Below are 24,759 nucleotides of genomic sequence, written 5' to 3' on the forward strand. Positions count from 1 at the left end.
ACGAATTAAATATGAATGAATTGAAAGCAGCAGCAAAACTTTTTATAAAAGAAGAAGAATAATAATCACAACCTAGGAGAGTAAGTACTTTAAGTTTTAATTTATTAAAATAATTAAAAACTTGTCATGCAATTTTAGACCAATTATAATACTGACCCGTCATTATAAGAATTATTTTTGGATGAACTAATTTAGATAATAATGTCTGTAACTTACTAATATATTTTTGTATAACTAATGTAGACGTTTGTAAGAATACTCAATTTAAACATGGCGGTAAAGTGGGATTGTCATTCGTTTTATTTCAATTTTTTGTCGTTAAACCGCAGTGCATTATATATTTTTATTATTATTGATTTAGTTCACTAATCCATGTCTTTTGAATTTACATTTGTGCGATGAGTTAAAGGTCAGAAAATCCAATAATAATGGAGTTTTCGGACAATGGTAAATAGCAAATAATATTTTTTGTTTGTTTTATTCTGTACTTATTCTTAAAGTCAGTTTATTTTTAAACAATTCACAATGACTCTTTCTTTCAATGTGTTATTACTATTTGTAAATTAGGGCTTTAAAATAATGCATGTATTTTCTTTAAGAACCAAAGTTAATTTTGTTTATTTTTGGTATATCTGTCAATCGCAATACTAATATATGAATTTGAAATTATTTTTGTAGATTACGATCGTGTGGTAACCAAAATATTTGATTCTGTAAATCACAAGACGGAGAAGATTCCGGCTAATACAGTGATGAAAATGATAGCTCCGTACATTGGCAGTGACAGGTTAGAATTTTGAACTTAACCTGCTTTGTCTCACATTATTTTTGTTTTTTCTTAGTTATAGTTTTTTCTACGTATTGTACTAATATTATGTAAGATCTAATGTAATATTATGTATCTATATAATACTAAACTATCCTATTACAATAATGATATATTATTAACAAACTACAATTTAAGAAGTGAGATTGAATGTCGAAATATTGTTGATTCATTGAATGGGAAAATTTTTCATGGTATGGGGATTTCTGATGCCACGACTTTGCTCCTGGGTAGTGGAAACTAATTAAAAAGATACTCGTTTTTATTTGGTTTCTAGGCTATAAACACAAATTCGCAAAAGTACTTTTTTGAGAACCCAATTTGTCCTGCAAAATGAACGAAAGAATATGATTTTACAAAATTTTTACAACAAATATGCTCAATCTTTTCTGGTTAAGATAAAATATAGAGTTAAAATTGAATTTATAATTTCTGTAAACTACAAAAATGCTTGACAAAAGTCTCATTCTTTTAATTGATCAGTGATTAAACTGATTAGTGAATCTCTTCTTATAATCTTTATAAAATAAAACAACTTTGTTTTTAACCACTTTTTTAACATGTATATGTTTATTGCATCATCAATGATGACAAGGTTCTTGTCGAAACTGGTTGGAGAAAAATTTTACCAATAAAAAAGTGGTTAAAAAATTAGTTGTTTTATTTTATAAAGTTAATCTATCTGCGAAAAATATTCAAGAAAAAAATATATTTTGCCAATTTTATACTTAAATTTTCAGTAGTTTATGAAGATAATGCTGTTTTGTTTATCATTTTCAGAACTGAATTTCTTCTATTGAAAGATATCATAGATCCATTTTCTAATAACAATAAAATAGACCAACACACCTTGAAGGCTGCCCTTTTGCGATGGACACAAAACTTGAAAAATGACAATGATTCTTGGTAAGTTGATAGAAACCATTTTTACGCTGCCATAATAAATAATTTTTTCATTTTTTTTGTTTTTTTTTTTAAACAAGATGGGAAGTAAATATGATAAAATACTTTACTTTCAGTCAGTGTATATAAACGGATCATTAATATCCATTTATAACCCACATCTACTATTTGATCTTAACTCCTGCAGATAATGAGAGATTACTGTAAAACTTGGTTTTATAATTTTTTTAATTATGTATTTCAGTATAGTTGAAGACATCTCTATCATGTCTAATAGTGGTACAGCTGATCAGGTCCAGTACACGTCCTTTGGTAGCATGTCGAGTGATGGTAAGTACTTTATTAACCCTATGCGTGTGGCAGTTATTAAATACTTCTTGTTGTATTTAATGAATTTCGTTTATTTTGATTTATCATTTTATAGAAAGGTATCATTCTCACTCGCGAACCATATGGTCTTATTATTATTGCCTGACCGCCTATAATATCATAAATAATGTTATAGAGTTCGATCTGAGCCATCAAACTCTATAACATTATTTATGACCTGAGCTATCGAACTCTTACATTATATATGATCTGAGTTATCAAACTCTATAACATTATTTATGACCCGAGCGATCGAACTCTTACATTATATATGATCTGAGTTATCAAACTCTATAACATTATTTATGACCTGAGCTATCGAACTCTTACATTATATATGATCTGAGTTATCAAACTCTATAACATTATTTATGACCTGAGCTATCAAACTCTTACATTATATATGATCTGAGCCATCAAACTCTATAACATTATTTATGACCTGAGCTATCAAACTCTTACATTATATATGATCTGAGTTATCAAACTCTATAACATTATTTATGATCTGAGCTATCCAACTCTTACATTATATATGATCTGAGCCATCAAACTCTCTATGTATAACATTATTTATGAGCTGAGCGATCAAACTCTATAACACTGTTTATGATCTCTACATTTTCAATTGGGATGCCTTTTGTTCTTCGTTACAACACTTTTAACCATGAGACAAACAAACTTTTTCAATAGAAAGTCTTATGACTTATCATCACTAATGATTATTTACAGTTAAAAGTATTTGAAAAAAAAAAGAACTATTCAAAAAAAGTTCATTTGTCTTATAAAATTATTGGTTATTAGAAAATCACTTACACTGTTTTCTTGTCGTTCAAAAAGTTTACCCAGGGCTTCTATACCAGTAGTTTATGTTATGATGGTTCCGTCTGATGTTACCAGTACAGTTCCGCCGTACAAATGCATATTTACACATTTTGGACGGGAAAGATATTTCTTCCCTTTCGGTCGATTGATGCATAAGGATGGAAAAAGTATTTTTTACCTTCTACATCGGCCTCATTTCAAAGTCAGAAAAGAAGGAATTATTTAATTCTAATGAATATTCTGAAATGAATATTCTGTACCAATCTTTTTGTGAAAGTCTAAACTATATGTGCACAATTATCAAATCCCATCGCCAGCGGTCCGCAGGAGTAAAAAACACCTGTCTGAAATGTGTTAAGTAGTATAGTTGAGAAATATCGCTAATCATCGGTACCTGTCATAATGTGTCGGCAGGTTACAGGGAGCGTATCGCAGAGCTGCAGTCAGAAGTGGCGGAGCGTGACCACCACTCGAAAAATCTTCGCAAGCAGCTGGACCATGCGGCGTTCCTGACGCAGCAGCACGAGGAGACCCTCACCAAGCTGGTCGCCGAGAGAGAGCAATTGATGAATAAACTACAAGTGTAAGTTTCTTGATGACCTGATCATATAATGCTCACTCCTTTCAAGAACGTCATAAATAAAAAATCGGCAATTTTCAGTTGTGCATGTTTTCGGAATGCCCAGAAAATGTACTATATCCCAGCAAAAGAGGCATATTTTTGACTTAATATTTACCCGCTACAGGGCAGAAAGTGTTGTTTTTGCATTTTGAAGAAAAGGTATTGTTCAATTATTTTTTAAATATAATAAATATTTTTCTGATGAAGAAAAAATCTTCAGGTTTTACCTATCTGTTACACAGTAAAAAGTTAAATAAGTGGCTTGATATTTATTTTTAATACATTGTATTATATTTTTAAACTTTAAAAACGTTCTTTTGAAAAATCAAATTTTTTTATTTATGACGTTCTTGAAAGGAGTGAGCAATAAGACAAAATAATTCATCTTTTTTGTTGACTCGGTTTTGTATCTTTCCCGCATTTCCCTTCGGTCCTCTGCTGACTAAATACTAATATCTACTGTTATCTAAAGGCCAAATACATACCAACATCTACTTCTAAGACTCGTCTTCCCAGAAAATAAAAGATTTTGTGTGTTTAGTAGGATTCCAAAGGCATAATTTATTATGAGGTGCTCAAACCTGGACAAACCATCATTGTTTAACTGTATTGTGAACAATTAGACCATTTTTCGCTCGAAATAAAAAAAAACGCCTTTGGCGAATTGAAAAAAGTATATTTCCTACATGATAATGCTCGCCCACAAACAGCAAAAATAAAAAAGTCCCTTTGTAAATTTTATATAATTCTATAACCTAACTTGTTTTCTACATGGATTTTACATAAGAATTATCTCTGTAATATGTATTGTCGAGATGTTTCTGGCTTTCAGTGAGCAGACGAGTAATGCAGCTTATACATCTCTTAAAAAAGATTACGATGAGTTGATAGAATCTCTGAACACTTCAAGAGACAAGTCCTCCCTTTTACAAACTAAACTGGATGCATTGAAGAAAGAAAACAATACACTCAATATTAAAGTTATTGAGTTAGATAATGAGGTAGTGTATTAGTTTATTGTTTTTAAAATTGTTATATTCTTGTGGTTTCTTTGACTTTAAAATTTTTATTTAAATATATATAAAGTGAAACCTCTATCTATCGTTCCTCGAATAATCGTTTTCCTGGATGTGTCGTTTATTTCTTCTAACCCGACTTAATTTCGTACTAAACTAAACCGCATCGATCGTTTCTCTATCACCATTTACCGCATTTATCGTTCGAATTAAGTTGCATATTTGATACATTTTGTCTGTTTTTTTACATTATTTCCAATTTTCTTACATTCAACGGCAACGTATGGGATAGAAACTATCGAAACTTGTGTAACCGATAGCAGGAGACGTCGATATTGATGAAAAGGAGCCGCAGCCTGTGCCTGCATTTCCAGAAGCGTGCACACTCTTTGAAAGAAAACTTTCTACAACGCACATTCAATAACCGATGCTGAAAAAAATACTATTTAAAGCCGAAAATATACTATTGACTTATGAAAATAAAAAACTAAATTTATTTTTTTAAATTCTAATCTGGTTTGTATTTTTTTTTTAAATAAATACATTTGCATCTGAAATACGTATTCTTAGAATTTTAGCCTACGAATGGTTATGCAGATTGGGAGGACGGTATCTTTACTCGGTCGTATCTATTTGCATACTGACCTCTTAATCCCGCATTCATTGTTTTCCCGCATTCATAGTTTATTTTAATAGGTCCCTTTAAAAACGATAGATAGAGGTTTCACTGTACCTGTTGTTTGGTTTATACAGTAAACATATTATGTATAGTTTGCATAGCCATCATTAAAAAAAAAACAAAATGTTAAGGAAAAATAATAGTTGCAACAAAAAAAATACTTTGGACTAATCTGTCCATCCAATAAAAAAATAGTGTGGAAAAAACTCCTTCCTTACCATGATTAAAAAGAAGTAAAACGTTTTTATTGTTAATTTTTTAAATAAAAAGATTAACATTATTTTCTAATGGTACAGTACCCTCAAGAACCACACCTCATAACACTCATTGCCTCACATTTTTTGTGCAAGTCTGGTTGAAGTGTCCCGTATTCAGTGTCATAGACTTTTTTAGTTTCTTGGTTCGAGGTCATTCTGCCACCACTTCAATACAATTTTTTTACGGTCTTCTTTGGCCTATTAAATTTATATGAAGTATCAGTGTAAATAATCTTTAAAACAACTCACCTTTAAAAGCTTTTTTTATATATCCCATTTAAGTGATGAATCAAGCATTTGTTGAATTTTGTTTGAATTACGTTTCAGAAACACACCTTAACACAGTTACTTGCTCAGAATAACGAAGATAAAAACAAGGCTTTCCAGCTTTTATGCACGGCGCAGGCGGATATAGAATCACTCAGGATGGAGTGTTTTCAGTTTACCGAGAGAATATACGAACAAGAGAAGGCCATACAACATCTGACCAGCATCAAATACTCTCTGGAGGTCGATTTGCAGAACACTTTCAATAGGTCTATACAACAAAAGCTCCAAATGGACGATAGCTTTGAAGAGAAAATAGATAAGGAACCGAGTGGTTTAGATTTTAATTTCAATATAGGAAAATCGAGATTCCAAACACCAGAATCAGGTAAGTTTGCATACATATTTCATTCTTCATAAATTGGTTTACCTATGTAAAATATTTTATTACATAAATTACACAGTTCGATTTATTAACCGAGTAAGAAATATTTTCATTAATTGATTCGGCAGTCACTTTGTGGTAAAATTTATCCATTTTCAATAAATGTTTTACTTAGTAAATACCACTATTTCTTAAAATCTACTGTGACACGTGTTTCGATGCATTCCGCATCATACGGTGTTTAAAAATGATGCGGAATGCATCGAAACACGTGTCACAGTAGATTTTAAGAAATAGTGGTATTTACTAAGTAAAACATTTATTTAAAAAAAAGAAATATTTTCATTAACAACAGCTAATTATATAAAAAATCAATAAAACAAATGTTACACAATTATTTTTTTACGTGTTTTTAAGTGGAATTCTATTTTTAACAATTAAATAATATAATAAAAAGTAATATGGCTCACTTGGTTTATAAATTTGAACGGTCTCTTGATTAAATGTCTTCTTGATAAATGTTTTGGTGGAGGCTCTATGTGGAGATTTCATTCTTCTTTGTATGCAATACATACTTTGATTATTTAGCTTTTAAAAAAAAAGTAGTTATAAAATCGTTATTTGCTTGAATAATAAGTTATACTACAAATTTATTGATATCTTTGGGAATGGTCGCCTGTTATTTATATTTATTACAATTATTTTTCTCTCATTCTTTCTTCTGAAAATATTTAATTGCTGTGCAATATATTAAATGTAATGTCACTAAATAAATTGAAAAAATCTATTAGTATCACATATTGGTTCATGGTTGTAGAGTGTTATAATTAAAACTATATTAATCTTATGAACCAGATATTTATTTTTAATTTTCAAAAAATTGTAAAAATTTATGATTTTTTTGTTATGCGAAAAATTGATTTAAATAACAAAAGTGTAAATTAAAAAAAAAAGATTTTCATTAATAAATCTGAAAGCCTTGATTATTTTCTCAATAAAAAATATAAATAATCTTCGAAACGCCACCTCGCATTAGTTGAATCGTGGAAATTTGAATTTTTTCCTTTCGACTTAAAATTAGTAAACTTTCATTATAATTAGTAGACAATTCAGCACAAAGTTAGCTGATTGCATGTCCAGTAAACTTTATAATAATATTTAAAACACATCCATTCATGGAGCGAGATATTATAGTTTAATACGGAGGAATGACATACGTAGTTATGGTTATATGTGTTATAGTTATATATGCTTGTACTTAAGTATTTATCTTTTTGCATGAATTATTTAGATTTGTCTACTCCAAATGAAATTATCGGTAGACAAGCGATGTACCAGGATGACAATCACGTCACCAGCACTCCGAGAAATCATGTTTCCCTGATGCAGGAACTATGCCAAGTATCTCTACCTCTGCCTTGCTCCGATACAACTAATTATGATAGCTTCAAGTCTTCCTTGCGAGGGACATATCCACCGAATTGTTTAACCTACAATTTGGAAACAGATGATGATATTCAACCATTCGGCGATACCAGCTTTTTCGCTGATGGGAACACTAACGAGCACACTTATATTGATCATCTAAAAAGGGACAATGAAGATTGCGTGGGGAAATTAAATTTGCTAGAAACAGAGCTGACAGAACATAAAGTAACGAACGCAAATCTGGTTGCCGAATTAAAAGATAGTAAGGCCGAAATTCTTCAGTTGAATCGCATTATCGAACATCAAAGCGAGAGGATAATCGAGATGAGTAATCACCAAGCATTGATGAGTTTACAAAATCACTGTTGGAATAATGCTATGAAACAAACAAAGGTAAAAGTCAAGATGATCCGGGGACTGATGGGCCTGAGGAGCAAGTGGCTAGAGAAACGAGTTCTGGGAACGGTACAAAATATCCAAACGCAAACGGATGCAGAGATAACAATTGGTAATATAGCATGGAATGTGCAGAGTATAACTATGGATACAAAAAGTATTTCTGGTAAACATACGCGGCTTTAATTTTTTTTTTAATTGTTTACGATATGTGCCTTATAAGTAAATGCTACTTTGTTGGCAACCTAATTGGGATAGTATTCTCAGTTTAATAATAATAATAAATTTGGATAGTTTATATGTATAGCGCCGTTTTTGTAAAATACTACCTCAAGGGCTATATTTCTTTCCAGCTTAAGTTTTTTAATATCAAATTGTCAAATTTGCAAAATATGTAACCAAATTTGCCAACTGACTGATCATGATGATGATCAAATCCATAAACCAAAGTATTTAACATTGTAAAAATGGATAGTATGGTCTCTTCATTCTGAACAAATATATTGATGAAATGGACCATAATGCAAAAGTTCTGAAGATGATATGGGTTACTGGGGGACATAATATTGTTTGTTTAAAAATGCCGTATTATAATATAATACTAATGGCAAAATAAATGGTGGTATCTACCACATATAAGTGAACATAAAAGCATGGCCATAATGGCAAGTGGTCTGTATGCAAAATATGCAATCGGATAATATGTAAATTAAAATCCTAAATTACTCTCTTGAGTTGAATGTGTAAGATATTTAAAGATATTAAGTTGGTTTATAATTGTTATGTTTAATCTGACAATTAAACTTTAGTTCTTTTTATTCACACCAATAGTCTGATGGTTTTAGTTAACACTAAACTTTTCATATCCGTTTAAAAAAAATCGTAGAAGCCATATAAATACATACAAAGTATTTTGTATCAAATATACTTTAAAAAAAACTAGATATATCAGGGTAACATTAAAGTATCATGAACATTATAATACCTCCTAATTAAATTTTATAGTTTTACTAATGTAAGACAAGAAAAGAAACAAAACAATTAGGGGGTTTAGAAATCTCATTATTTAAATATTTTTTGTAAAATAATGATAATAATAACAATTAATAAAAATAATAATATTTTGTTTTGGTTTGATGCATTTAATAATTTATATTGGAATCAGATGAATGCATGATTGAGTGAATAACCAAAAATGTAAATCGAGATTAGTCTATTTTCAGAATTAATCATTGCCATGTTCTCTTAAAATTATAAATTCAGTCGAATTCGGTTATATGTAATGAGGATGACGGGACTCGTTATATCCGAGTATGTATATGTATTTTTTTCATAAACTTATAACCGTGCTCGTAATAACCGAGTTCGACTGTATATGTAAATAAATATATATATATATATATATATATATATATATATATATATATATATATATATATATATATGTATATTTTTTTTTTAAATTTATTAATTTTTCATTTTGTTGTGTTTACTGTAATATTTTTATTGCTTCAACTATTGCACGGGTTTTAAGATGTTTTTTTTTCTAATTTTTACTTTGGATTAAAGATTAAACCTTCCATATTTATACTCTGCTATTTGCACTTTCATATTTACATTCCAATTTTATCTTCATAAAGTATGTATTTTCCAGAACTAACTATAAATGACTATTTACTTGTATACTTAATAGTTTATGTTATGCTCAGTATTATTAATATTCACACACTCATTTTAATGTTTACAGATAATAATGCTGTTGTTATTTACACACGAAATTCCGAACCTCTTTCAAGAAGTAAGATTCTCCAAAATAAAGTTATAAGAAAATTCAAACGTATTTGGTGAGTTTTTTATTGAACCTGATTGAAATATAAATTCATGATTAAAAAATAAACTATTCAAGTTAAGAAGATACTGCTACTACTACTACTACTACCATCACGCCGTTTTCCCGCAGGGGTAGGCAGAGAGGATGGAATGCCACACTCTTCTGTCCTGACATACACTCCTCGCCTCCTTCACATCCATACATCTAGTCCTACATGCCCTCCGATTACGCAGACTTTTGACACCGCCAGATTTTAGGTTCTGATTGATCTGATCGTGCCAAGTCTTTTTCGGTCGTCCACGTTCTGTTTTCCCTCTCACATTCGCCACATATATTTTCTTAGTCATTCTCTCGCTATCCATTCGCTCCACATGTCCATACCACCGCAAAGAGCAGGTCCTAAGAAGATACAGGTCCACAATTTTGATTTTAGACCCATTACTACGTAGTTTACAGTACTAATGATGCTTCATCAGATAATAAATTACTCATTTTCAGATCCTAAATTATTTGTGTAATGTGTTAGTTTCGTACCCTGTTATGAGGTTATCCATTAGACTTCTTACACGGTGGGCGTGTATTTTTTAGAAGTTTTTTTTTTAAACTGACAACATTGTTTCTACAGTCTGTCAATTTGACGGTTGACAGTTGATTTATAGCCAGTACGTTTTGCCATTTCACCATGAATAAACTGAATGCATATTTTGCGCGTCGTAGGTTCGGTAAATGGGCCGAAAACAATATTCAGCTTGATCCACCTTTTCAACACAAAATTTTGTTCATCGATGAGGCACATTTTTGGTTAAATGGCCAAAGTAAAATAAGCAAAATTGCCTAATTCGTAGTGGAGAACACCCAGAAACCTTTATCGAGAGGTGGAGTCATTGGCCCATATTTTTTTTAAAGACGATGCTGGTCAGAATGTTACAGTCAATGGAGAGCGCTACAGAACCATCATTATTGACTTCTTCGTACCTCAGTTGAATGGCATTGATGTGACAGAGCTGTGGTTTTAATAAGATAGTTGAACATGCCACACGGCGGGTGCTACCATCTATTTATTGCGGGAAATTGATATTTTTTACCTCCAAATAAAAACACCCTATACATATCAGAAATGTTAAAAAACTGTAATATGTAAATATATATTATTCTCAATGTTAGAAAACTGTAATATGTAAATATATATTATTTTTATTTCTAGGTCCACCACAATCAGCAATGTCTTATTTTGGGGCACATTGGTGTGCTTCTCTTTGGGCTACGTACATCTGTTCAACACAATGAAGTACTGTAACACCGTGAAGAATGGCTCCAATGTCCGATTCTATCCCTGGGAGTGGATTTCCATTAACGAAATAGTCTATTCTGTGTTTGACTTCAAACGCAATGGCGCCGTGCCTATATGAAAATTTGTACAATATTTTATTTCAACTCCTATGTATATTATCGTAAGGCACAAAATGCAATTTTACAGGAGACGAATTTGAATATGTTTTGTCTGTTATATTTTTAAAGAGTCCTCATAGTTTTTTTAACCAAGAAAAGAAAATTGTTGGTTAGAACTAAAGAAATTAAACAAATAAAAAAAAAATAAAATTCACAATTTTGGCTTATAATAGTATATTTAGAAGGGGTCGATCTCTAACTGTTGTTCATCATATTATTTAAAATTAAGAAATTAAGTCAGGATTGTAATATTTTAGCCTTTTTATAAATGCCAATTTTAATTAGTTAACTTACAAAGAAGTTTTAAAAAAAGTCATTCATACGTGCCACAGAAAATTATTGTTTATATGTGTATTTATGTTATATTTTCACTTGTTCATGGATCGCACATTATTTTTCTATTGCTTAATTATTTTTTAACTTAAAAGTGTAGTTTGTCAAAATAGAGAAGAAAATAATTGAGTGTGCTTATGGCAATACTAAATTATTTTAAAGATATTATTCAATAATTTCTCGAATTTAAGAACTCAAATTAACATGTTCATGGTTATTATTTCTATAGAATTAAAATTGTTTAGTCAATCATTTGGGAAATGACATTGTGTGGAAAATACAGTAATAACTGATGTAAAACTTAAACAATTATATGGTGGAAATAGATATTGTATCCCTATTTATAATATGGGTACTAAAAATGTCTTAGTGTAAGAAGTTTTAGTAAAAAAAAAGTGTCGAGCGAATGGTGGGTATATTCTAATGGCTTTCTAATTACAATAGCAATTATACTATAAAATCATTAGCAAATTATTATAATTCAGATATATTTAATTTCATTGAAGTACTGTAGGTTTAAAATAAAACTATTATTTTAAGTCAGCTTACTTAGATATGGCGACTTGCAACTTTTTAGGGAAAATATTGTAATGCGTGATAACACATTTGTTTTATATTTTTGATAAAAATTGTGCCAAAACATAAATACTAATAAGTGTCACTTTAATTATTCGGTGAACAAAAATACATTTTTCAGGCTGATAAATATTTATATGAATATATTCGCCAGTCAAAAATATAAAATTGGATTGAATATTTTTAATAGTCATTTGATAAAATAAGATCCAAGGAACCCAAAAATTAACTTGGGTTTGTACTGAAAACACTTTTAATTTTAGTTTAGGTTTTTCCAATTCATATATGTTATATTTTATCAAATAGATCTATCTCTAATGTTAATTTTAAAACATTTGTAGAAAATGTATGATCTGATGTGGCATAGATCTAAAAGTGGCCCAAAAATATTATATCTGTTCTTGAATCTTCCTTAAAAGGGGCCAAATTAAATATTTGTTTAACTACTGATAAATAACAATGTTATTGTCATTATATATTTTTGTTTTTTAATTTTCTTACTTGCATTTTAAAAATTAAATTTTATAAATATAACTAGGTTTGTCCCTTAAATGGATAAAGGTATATGTAATATATTCATCTATAAAATTTCTCTTTCTCTTTGCATTATTGGTGACTGACTACACTCAAATTTACAATCATTGAACAAATCTCTTTAGGAAATACCATAAGGGCATTTGTGCACTACACGGAATTTTACCGTCCGGCACGTCAGTTAGTGTTTTAAAACGATGATTGGCTTGTGCCTTTGTCCATCTTTCTTCGGATCGGTGCTCTTGATCGGTGCATGAACACGTTGCGCGCAAATTCGATCACGCTAAACTGTCGTAGTCGCTTTCATTTTTCAAAAGCGGACTGCCAAATGGTAAAATTACGGGTAGTGCACAAACGCTCTAACACCAGCTGTATCACCCAAAATTCCACTCTTTTGAGTTTTTTAGACCATTTCTTGCATTTATCACAATTTTTAAATACGAAGTACATTTATGTGAACATTTGTATTCCTTGGAATAATTCCATTTGGTGTTATTTTATTGTTTTAATTTATTTGTTACTATATTAATTATAATGTAAGCTATCAATATATTTTATTCTATCCATTTCTAAATGGAACCTGTCTGCTAAGTTGGTCCGAATCAACATCAACGACCAGTTTTCACCAAGTGATTATTTAATCGTACAACTTGTCTTTGAGTTATTTCTTAACGCCTAAAATGTAAAACATGAGTACATTTTAAAAAATTCTATAAACATTTATTATCAAAATAGCACCATTCAATCCCGGATGGTGATTGTAATAATTGTTGGGATATGCTTAGCACAACTCATTTATCATAAAATATATTAATTTGTGGAGCGAAAACGGATTAAGTGCTTTTGAAATTTTAAAATAATTTTCTTTTATGAAACTCACCAACGTTAAACCTCGTGATATTAAAATATGTGTAAATTTGGGCCTAACTAAAAGCAAGTATGTACTTTAAAAGTAATGTGACCTCCCATCTTAACTAATAATACATACTGAGGCACTGGAAAAAGTAGGAACTATTAGCCAGTGGTAAGGCAAAATGCCACTTTGTACTTATAAACAATAAATATAAGACTTTGTTATTTCTTCAAAATTTTATAAAAAAATACATTACAGTACCTATAATTATTTTGTTTACTAATTTCTTACAAAAAGCCTGCACAAAAAATTAATTGGACTAAAAAGTGGTACAGAAATATGAAAATGGGACTATTCTTATATAATTCAGCTAATTATTTTTAATTATGTATATGTTATGCAAAAAAAACCTGTGTGTATATATATATATATGGTAGATATTACTTACAATGTCGTATTTCATTATGAATCGTCACCACTTATTTATTGCCTTAAAGTTTTATGTTAATATGTAATTATATTGTGGTGCTGTATAATAATAAATAATTATAACATAACTCTTCAGTTTTTATATTTTTTATCTTGTTAATTTTAGTAATGTTAAATACTAAGATAGATTTTATTCTTTACTTTTTTCAATATGTTGTGTTTTTCAAGTAACATGTCATTATTCACATGAACATAATTGTCTTTTAAAAAATAAAAATATTATTATAATTTTTTTATGTAATTTCTCATGAAAAATTAAATAAATGAATAAAAAATTTTGTTTTTATTTTGTTCATCAATTTACCAGTTTGCAAATATCCTTTTTAAAATTAGCGTATTTTACTGAACGTTGAAGATTTTTTTTCCGACCCCTATATACAATGATGCATTGAATCATATCGACATTACTGGTATGTACATATATGGGAAAAGAGAAATAGTGGATACTATTAATTGAGAAGAAGGATGGATATATGGAATAGCTAGGGAACTCGGGGTTGCGTACTTGTAAAAATGTACATTTTACAATTCCTTTTTATAACCAACAAGATTTAAATTTCGAGTTTAGGCTACTAACAAAAAAATAGCGATCCTTGGATAAGGGCTTGTCGGTTCAGTATGCAAATCCAAACTGAAAGCAGTTCTTAATAAAATAATTTATATCAAGAACAAATTGATTGACTAGTATTTTTATTTTATTAGATTCGTTCATCTCTGTGGTGTAATGGTTAGAGTATTTAGATACCGTGCTGGAGGTCCCTGGTTCGATTTCCAGGGGGGTGAAAATAAATATTAGTGATTCAGTCTAATATTACCCTGAGGCGCAGGAGTGATTACCTTGCCTTTATGGAAGCAACAATCAAGATAGCATGTCAATATGGTGCAGTGCCCTATGCACCATTGGTTCGGATAAGGGTTGGAGGAAGATTTATTATTGTGTTCTTTGTCTCTTGAGGTTCGGTGGATGTTTCCTATAGTCATTTAATAAATGAATACGCCTAGCCAGATGGCGCCTAGTGAGTTCGAAAAATACGTATGGAATGAAAAACATGATATATAAAAATAATTTTAAAAAAATATATATATTTTTTTTAAAAGTCACTCTTATTTTAATTCCTGAAAATATAGCTTTCTCATGGAAACATTTACCGATTTTTCTGCTCTTATATACTGACTTTTGCTCCGTCCATGTTACTGGCATCTTCACACAGGTACCTAGTAGATTAAATATGATGATTTGAAATTATTGGTAAAGTAAATTTTAATGGTTTATAATAATGAAATAAAAACATGCGCAAAATATATATAGGAAAATTATATGTTTTGGACATGAAGCACAAATCAAATACTGTTATTTTTAAATGTCTTTTTTTTTATTCAAGCCTTAAAAAAAATAGTATTTTTTTTATTTATTTAAATATCTGCACAGGTATTTTCATTCTTTATGTTAAGAATATATTTGATCAAAATGGAAAATGCTGCAATTATCCAATTATGTTAGTACAAATTTATTGAACAAACAATCTTGCAAGACTTGTTAGTATAATATAGTACCTACATGTTTACATCCTCGCTCTCACTACTGTCAAAATTGGTAAATATTTATTTACCATAAAGATATTCTGATTATACATAATCAGCTATTGATCTCGATTTTCGCTAGTAAGACAGACTATATAATTTTATAAAATGGGATCAATGAGTAAAACAGGATTGATGGAAAGTTTGCGAAAGCCAGTAGAGGTTAGACAAAAGGTAAAAATTGTAATTTGTATTGTATTTTTGACTGTCAAAACCATAATTTAAAAAGCTGCTTAGTAAAGTTTCTTTAATTTTTTTAAAATAAAGAAATAGGTTATGTAAAAAAAGCTGGCACCACTTAGTAACGAAATAATAATACAAAATACTCAGCTCTGGTACTTAAAGTGCAATATCATTAACTTGCTTCATTTTAAGTTATGTAGTATAGTACTTTATGTACCATTGGGTGTAGATATAAGAAAAATATATTATAATTATTATACATTTTAGAGTAGTTATGTAGTATGATTTTCAAAGATTGAAAAAAAAAATTTTTGGTATCATGAAATTTAAATAGATATTAATGATAAATTAATGATAGATATTTAAGTGATATTAATCAAGAAATATTTATTATCTTTTTGAGACAAAGAAAGAATTGGAAATTTGCTGTTGGCACCATTGACATTTTAAGAATTTTAACATTTTTATTTTGCTTGACATACCATATGTATGGTAACTTCTGTTTTTGACATTGATAAATATAAAATAATAAAAACAGTAAATACATTAAATAAGTAAAACATATAATACTAACCAGAAAAAAAATGTGCATCTAACTTATGTAAACTCAATAAGCAGAAACGTTTAGGGAAAACCATTATTAAAATTATGGGATGTGTCTAATATTTTAGTTAATATGGACATATTGACTCTCCCTACATATTCTGCATTAAGTAAAAAATGGACAATTTTTTGTGTTTAATAAGTATTTCAATAAATTTGTTAATAACTAAGAATTAGAAAAAAAAACTTTGCAATACATTACATTTTTTCTTGGACTGTATTACTTTGATTTTCTCTGTAATATAGGATTATGTGGCTTACGATAAGTACACATAGGAAGGGTCGATTTAAAATCAGTAGAGCCAATAACTGGGGGAGGGGGGTGTGTCCATAACATCCCGGTTTACCCTACTCAAATTGTAGAACTGAAATGATGCTTAATATATGTTGCCTGTAAAAATCTTTTTTATATTGTATTTGTAATGTTGATTTGTTATTTCAGACTCCTGTAGAGTTATCATGCTTAACAGCGCCGGCACCATTTGTACTCCGTCCGTTTGCAGGCCTTTACAATCCATTTTCCTTTGGATGTTCTATATTGTGTAACCATCCAGCAGACGCAGAAATCAAGGATGTAGTGAAAAGAGCTAAGGATTCATTGGTCAGTATCAAATTTTGCTCCTTTATAGAATTATTTTCACAAATTAATTTCAAAGCAATCATTTGACAGTTTGAGGATCAAAAAGGTAGGCTTAGTTTTAAACTTATTTATCTGGCTTAGACAGTACGTACTTTACACACTTCTGCTACCGCATAGCTTGCATATCCTGTTCCAAGTACATGCATTTAGAACAGAAACTGATGCGAGTGAATTTAATTTAGATATATATTTTTTTTAGATTTCAGAACATAAAATTGAATTCTTAGCTGAAGAAATGGAAGCGCTGCGTGCTTCGATGCAACAAGCGGAAAAATCACATGTTAATGAAACTACAGTTGATTTTGTACCAGAAGAATTATTTCGTAGGTATGTTATGAACATAAAACTAGTTTACTCATAATTAAAACTTTTAGAACAATTTAATATTGGCATTGTAATATTAAAAGTATGCCTACAATTCAGAATAGGAGAATATTAGCTGGTTCATTACTGTTATATAAATTACTTAATGGCATATGTAACTGACTTGATTTGTTGGATGTTCCATCATGCTGTACTAGGCAAACCCTTATTCTCCGTTAGAAAATTCAATACCAATGCTAAAAATAATTCTTCACTGAAAAGATTTATAAAGTATAATCAATTTCTAATCTAGATAAATTACATAGTTTATCATGTCCATTAAAAAAAAATATAAATTTCATTTTGTATTTTAAGTTATTATCATTGTAATTATTTTATTTAAAATTTACTTCCAGTCATACTCTTTAAAAAAAAAAGCAATAACCCGCAAAACCTCTACATTAAGAAGCAGTCTGCAGGTACGATAGTAAGGATAAGGAAGGCAAATGTGAAAAATCACAAACACCCAAACCAAATGAAAATATATATTTCTTAGATTTATTTTGCACATGACGGGAATCGAACCCGCTATGCCAGTTTCGCAGTCGAGCGTCTACCCAACTACACCTGTCTTTATTAACCTTTTATTTGGTATCCAAGTCTACACACATTTACATGCAATACTTATCTAATATATATCTATATACTTATCTAACATATGTCAATACTTTAAATAAATTAAATAAACTTCATTTCAAATCAAATTTAAGTCTGTCTTTAATTATGAGCACTATTAAGGTATATGTATTGTATTTCATAGTTTTGTTTAAATTTATAATTGATAAATTTAATATGGCTCAAAAAACATATATTGGGGGCATCGGAAAGACATTGAAAGTAAATTAAAATGACCTAACAATAACATGACTTGGTTATATATATCATAGGTATACACAGACGGATTCTCGCCCCTTGACACCTGCACCGACACTAGCAAGCGCAGTCTCCCGCGGGTCCCTCAGAAGGAGATGTTTGACTCCCGATAATCCTCCAGCAACGAGGCAGAAGCTCGTACTAGATCTTCGCAGAAGCCACAGTCAAGTAACTGGTTTTTAATAAACTATTTTTTCAATGGTTTACATCAATCCATATTAATTTGTTTTTATTTTTAAAATAGTAATATTTGTGTTTTTATTATTTACAAAAATACTTCAATTTCATACTATTTCTGTGAGCCTGAGTGACTCATTATTAGAGAAAGGTATAAAATTGTGATGGAGTGGGTCAAACCGAGAAACTCTGACTCAAGAGTCCGCGACACCAACAACCAGACATTTAGGGACATTTATTTATTTTGTTTATCTGCTCAACCTCTAAAATCGTTATAAATAATAACTAAACCTATAAATGATAATCAATTTACTCAACCTTTTCTAGTGAAAAAATAATTGCTTAAATTTAGAACATTTTGATTTAGAGTACTTTTTTCTTCATATTTGTTTCATAATTTGAAATCTGAATATTTTAAAAGTTTTGCTTCCTTCAGTTTTAAACTTATTAACTAACAGATTGAACTGTAGAGTGAATTGGTCAGTAAAAGAACTTCTAAAATATATCATCTTCTTTCTGGCATTGTTTGATGGTCGCTTATTTAGTGCTAGAGAAAAAATTATAGCATATTTTATTATAATCAGTATCTCTTTTCTATTGATGATGATAGAACATATAGATTCAATGGCACTTTCCATTTTCAGGAAACACTTTGTTGGCATGGTTTCCAAACATCAGAGATCAGCAGCGGCCTAGGACTTGGAAGTAGTTTAGGGGCGAGTACCACTCCTGGTAACACAGACCCTCCCAAGAAGTTGACTGTCGGAGCCGCTCATCAGATGCCTCCCCTCGTGTCCCCCGCCACGCTGTCTGTGAGGTCCCCCAGAGGAAATATTACTGATCGTACTTCCAGACTTTCAAAGGTACAAATTTTAATTCTTCTTAAGTATTTGTCTAGCTCTAATTCATTGACAGTAACTAACCCTACTGATATTTTTTAATTATTGGTTGGATGATTCTAGATCACTGTAAATCAATCACGAAAATGCATCATAAATCTATTGGTTTCATTGTATACCTAATATATACACTGTAAAATATGTAAGTCCCTTGAGATCTTATCTAACAATAACAAGTACACAGGTATCATGTTTATTTTATCTTTTTTGTGACTCTATAGTGATTATCTATAAACATTGTTCTATATTGATCGAAATTTACATAACTTATTTATTTGCGAAGTAAGAAATTCATTCAGTTTTAAAACAACCATGAATAAATCTAACAAAGTTTTAAGAAAAGATATTTCTTCAACGAGTAAATTTCAATTTTATTCACAAACTAAATCATTACAAACATCGAAAATAGAAAAGAAGGACCCAAGTCCAAGTAAATCAATAATTATTAGTAAGATTTCAACTAAATCTGTGTTATTACCCGAACAAAAATCAAATAGCAAGAAAGTAAATTTCTCCGAAAAGTCAAACAATATAGTTATACCTGAAGATGTTAAAACTGGAAAGAATCCTAACATATCTAAAAGTAGTGATGGTCCTCTTAGTAGTGGTGGGAAATTAACGAGAAAAAAGAAATCAAACAGGAAAAGAAAATCTTCTAGGAAGTCTAGACAAATGGTAAATGATTATCAGAAAATAGTTTCTCCGTGGTTGGATGAAACTTCAAAAGACTTCTTCACTTACCTTGAGGTAAATTTTGCGATTATGTGGTATTTGATAATGTAAGATTTATGCAAAAAGTGAAAGAATATCTTGAATGTATGTTTTTTTAAGAGATATAAAATTGGATAAGGATATTGAAAGAAGAGTAAATATAGGAAACATAATGAAATGATTGTTGAATATATTGATAACTAATAAAGGTATATCTTTGGAAACTTTACTAGCAGTACATAACGAAGTTCTAATGTGTGTGAAAATCATCAATTCCCAGGGAAAATACTTCCCAGGGAATGATTAGTATTTTGGAGTAAACACAGTCAACTGATGATATTTTGTGTTATTTCAGAATCAGTTAAGAGTATTACAATCTAGAAATGTTCAAATTTCTACCAAGTCTTTGCCTGCTAGAGAAGACAAAAGTGATGGTTCAGAAGATGTCTTACAAGGAGTGACTGAAGATGAACACGAGTTGGTGGACGTTGCTTCGGGAGAGATGAGAAGGAGAGGAAGAAAAAAGAAGAAAGGAAATCGAGTTGCATCTGCAGTCTTGGTGTCTAATACAAACGATCCCGAGACACAGGTGATTTACTAACATCATCTTACCTTTTTCTATATATGTATTAATTTCTAAACTTTTTTTCAACAATTACACACATAACTTAAATCGATTTATAATGAATTAAGAGAAGAGACATGCCGACAAAGTTCTCTAAAATCCTAGAGATTATAATGAACTATATTTTTTTCAGTGTCCAAATCAAGTATATTTATATATCATGTACTGATCATTAAAAAATTCACTTACTACATAACAGAAGAATCCAACTTTATTGTTTGCTTTAAAAAAATGTACTTGCTTTCTACATATACTGTTTGAAATCCCCGCAAGGCTAAATAGCAGTTATGGAAAACAATAAATTCTTTATTTATTGTAACTGCAGACAGTTGGTAGAATTCTCTATTGAATTGTTGGATAATATATCCAAAATAAAACAAGGTTTTTGTTGGATTGAATTCTACATTTATTTATGTATACCTTAATACGTGACGCGTTTCGTCTTCTTAGGACATTATCAAACACATTCTTAGGACATTATTGTGTTTGATAATGTCCTAAGAAGACGAAACGCGTCACATATTAAAATATTCATAAATAAATGTAGAATTCAATCCAACAAAAACCTTGTTTTATTTTGGATATATTACCCAACAAACAATAAATTCATTAAAATCATAAATTGTGTTTTGACTGATATTAATTATAAAAGTTTATGAAATTTTACACATCAAATGTCAATTCAATAAATATTATCATTATGATTATTAAAAAAATTAATTAGTCTTAATTTATAGATTGCAGGAATCGATTCTGAATCGCACAATCCTAGCGCAAGAGCATCTATAGACGGGTCTGTAGAAATAGATCACAACTTACAGAATACTTCTGCAGGTAAACAGTCCAGGGTGGTTATACAAGACTCCTTTTTAGAAGCCAGGTTATTGAAACATATTCAGAGAGAAGTAGACAATTTAGCTATTGAATCGGAATTTGACCCCAAGGTAAAAAGTCTTTTAAGTCGTATTAAGTTTTTTATCATATATTTTATCTGTGTTATTACAATTTAATAAGGTTATGTTAAATATTTTAGCGAAGATGCGTTCTTGAGGAAGCTCTTCGTACCCGGCCTGAAAAAGAATATGGCAAAGAGATGTCTCAACTTATGAAAGAATTTAAGCTTCCACCATTGAGTTTGAATAAATGGTTGCATCTGCCGAGAGTTTTTTCTAGAAGAAATGCAATTTTTTCTCTCCCTATTGACCGCAGAGATCTTTTAGGTATGTATGAAATTGAATTAATATTATTTGAGTACTTTCTTATTTGTATTTATTTATTTTATAGCCATTAAAGCCTTTTTACTGTATAAACAATTAAAAGAATATACAAATAACAAATTATACAGTAGTGTATAGACATGATAAAAGTATTTTTATAAAACAGGGATAGAAATATAGAAATAACAGAATATAATACAGAAAAAAAGAGTGTAATAAGAAGAAGAGTTATAAAGTTAAACAGAATTATGCTTTCAGCATATGTCATACTAATGTCAAAGTAAAATCAATGTAAAGTTTTGAGAGGGATCAGGTGTTCGATTTGCAGCCCATTTTCCTAAATTGTACCTCTTAGATCAGAAAAATTACAGCAATTTGTCATTTTCAAATTTTGTTCTTATTTTTTATTTTAGGTCTTTTGCCAATGCAATATGTTTCAGAATATATTAACGTCTCAAGTTCTAAACAGTTACTGTATCAAACAGTATTAGAACAGTTCAATCCGGACTCTTTTTCAATGCCTTTAGAAGTAAGTACAGTTCTTCAAATTCCACTCTTCATAGTATACAATTTATTCAAGAAGGCTGTTTGAATTTAGAGATGTATGAATACTGTATGAAAAATTTTCAATCAAAGGAGTGTATAAAAATATAAGTGGTTAAAAAAATAAATACACCAGTAATTATTAATTTATTTTACATTATTCATTACAATTTTAGTCGATCAAAGAAGCTTTACAAGTCATGATGGGTGAAACCCTATCGGAAGATATGGCAGAATCATTTAGATTACTACTTCACTGGGATAGTCTTACTTTAGAAAATATTAACAGCATGACTAATAAGAGCACTTTGAAAATAGATGGTTCAGAAAGCATGTCCATGGGAGATAATTTGGACAAACGCGATGTCAACTTGTTTGCGGAGTTTGATTTTCAAGATAAAGAGGGTGTAAGTATTATTATTTATTAAGTTAATTGGAATAAATTGAAAATAAACATTGTTAAGAATATGTATTGACTTTTAGGTGAAGGAAATAGAAAATATTGGGATTCCCTTTAGGTTATGGTGTGGAATTTGTGCTCTATGTGAAAGACTGTACGCTCCTCTTCCTCCTATTCAAAGAGATCCCCCACACGAGGTAAATATATACGCATGGATTTTTTTATATGAAGCATTGAAGGATGATAAAATGTTTTAAAAAAAAGTGCCTTTCAGTTCCATTAAAAAAATATATGGGTATTCCTTGGTGATATTATTATTTTTTATTGTTGATAAAGTAGATACCCAGTTTAGTATACCACAGTTAAGTTTATCAAAAGATTTGTTATTTTATTACTAACTGAAATAAATATGTTTTATAATTTCAGGTGGAGGTGGCTGATTTTGATACATTGCAAGGAAAATTACAATCTCAGAAAATAGATGAAAATCTTTCTTATATTCTATTTGCAATTCAAGTTTCACATGTAGATGAAGATAAAGATATTTGAAAATATTGTAATAAATTATTATGATTTATAATTTCATCAATTTCTTTCTCCATTACTTATTTCTAAAGCTATCTACAATACTACATGTAATTTCCTTTTCCAGAGACTATTTGAAATTACAATAAACAGTCATATTTAAAAAAAAAATAAATCCCCCAATCATTCCGAGTTTAATGGTATACCACGAGGTTCAGTCCTAGGTCCTCTTTATCTTCTCTACACCAAAGATGTAAAAAAAAGGCACATGGATTGTGGTCTTACTGCTATTATTTTTATTGTTAATCAGGAAAAAAATTTACGTGTTGACTGTATTAATAAGCGCGTTGAGAGAATAGGAAAATGGATGGCTGAAAACAAATCGACATTGAACCCGTCCAAAACAGAACATCTCTGGATAGCCACACCTAAACAACATAATAAAATGGATGACATGACACTACCTAATTCAAGGAGAACCACTTCTCCAGCTTTCAAGTTCCATGGCGTGTTCTTAGATTTTCATCGCTCTCTTGAGACTCAAATCAGCAAAACAACAAGTACGTGTTTGTATCAGCTTAGGTATTTGCCTAGCCGTTTAATTTTAAAAGCATTCTCAAGAATCTTCCAGTTGAAACTGCCCGTCAATTAATAAATGTGTTTGTATTATCTAAAATTGATTATTGTAACATCGACTACAATCAGTGTTAAACGCTGCAGTGAGACAAATGTTTGAAATTCCTAAATTCAGTCACAACACCCCACTACTTCACCAACTGCACTGGCTATGCTTTCCCGAATGGGTTTTTTTTATAAAATCTGTCTACTCAAATATAAATCAATCCATAAAATGGCTATAAAGTATCTAAAAGAGCTGTGTATTCAAGATGAATGGACATCTCATGCTTCGATCAGCTACAACAACTGTTGTGGGTAGAGTGATCTTATTAGCTTGCAACCAGCGCACTAAATTTAGCAAGTGTGACTTTGCTGTTGAGGGACCGATGTCATGAAATGCTTCTCCACCAGTAGTAGTTAGAAATATTGGAGTGAGATAATCTTTAGAAATAAAATTGCGTATTTGTTTGCTAAATCATTTGCACTATCTCCTTTTTCCCAATTCATTTACAGTGAAGTGCCCTTGAGGTAGTATTTACGAAAATGGCGCTGTATAAATTATCCAAAATTATTATTATTACAAAACTCCTCAAAGTACAGTAAATCCTTCTATAACGCTAAAATAGGTACCGCGTTATCGGAGGGGACCTTATAGAGAAGTTAGTGTTTTAAAATAAAATTTCTAATTAAAATGACTCATTACAGTCATTTCCGCTAGTTTAAATGTAAAAATACAATTTAAAACATTAACCACTCACAAAAT

The 24,759-nt window shown here is 30.0% G+C and overlaps 2 protein-coding genes across 3 annotated transcripts; both read left to right on the top strand.

The window, feature by feature from the left end:
* Positions 1–136: 136 nt before the first annotated feature.
* On the top strand, positions 137–11,403 carry LOC148301928 (uncharacterized). 2 transcript variants are annotated; one of them, XM_088272479.1, is made up of 10 exons: positions 137–447; positions 679–787; positions 1,607–1,732; positions 1,974–2,059; positions 3,338–3,506; positions 4,378–4,546; positions 5,825–6,152; positions 7,441–8,139; positions 9,721–9,817; positions 11,009–11,403. In XM_088272479.1, exons 1-10 carry the CDS (start codon positions 429–431, stop codon positions 11,211–11,213), a joined length of 2,007 nt encoding a protein of 668 aa, XP_088128605.1. In that variant the 5' UTR covers positions 137–428; the 3' UTR covers positions 11,214–11,403. The 2 variants fall into 2 exon arrangements, with proteins under 2 accessions (XP_088128605.1, XP_088128606.1); XM_088272480.1 differs by having other exon boundaries at positions 7,441–8,085.
* A 4,324-nt stretch (positions 11,404–15,727) lies between these two features.
* On the top strand, positions 15,728–23,430 carry LOC148301929 (uncharacterized). Its single transcript, XM_088272485.1, has 12 exons — positions 15,728–15,793; positions 16,848–17,006; positions 17,245–17,372; positions 18,296–18,449; positions 19,103–19,321; positions 20,424–20,657; positions 21,431–21,637; positions 21,727–21,913; positions 22,324–22,439; positions 22,630–22,860; positions 22,937–23,050; positions 23,280–23,430. The coding sequence occupies exons 1-12, from the start codon at positions 15,728–15,730 to the stop codon at positions 23,400–23,402; spliced, it is 1,938 nt and encodes a 645-aa protein (XP_088128611.1). The 3' UTR covers positions 23,403–23,430.
* Positions 23,431–24,759: the final 1,329 nt, after the last annotated feature.

This window comes from Brachycentrus maculatus, unplaced genomic scaffold, assembly GCF_059751285.1.
Source record: "Brachycentrus maculatus isolate JH-2025_06_01 unplaced genomic scaffold, ASM5975128v1 h1tg000499l, whole genome shotgun sequence".
Classification (NCBI taxonomy): Eukaryota; Metazoa; Arthropoda; class Insecta; order Trichoptera; family Brachycentridae; genus Brachycentrus; species Brachycentrus maculatus.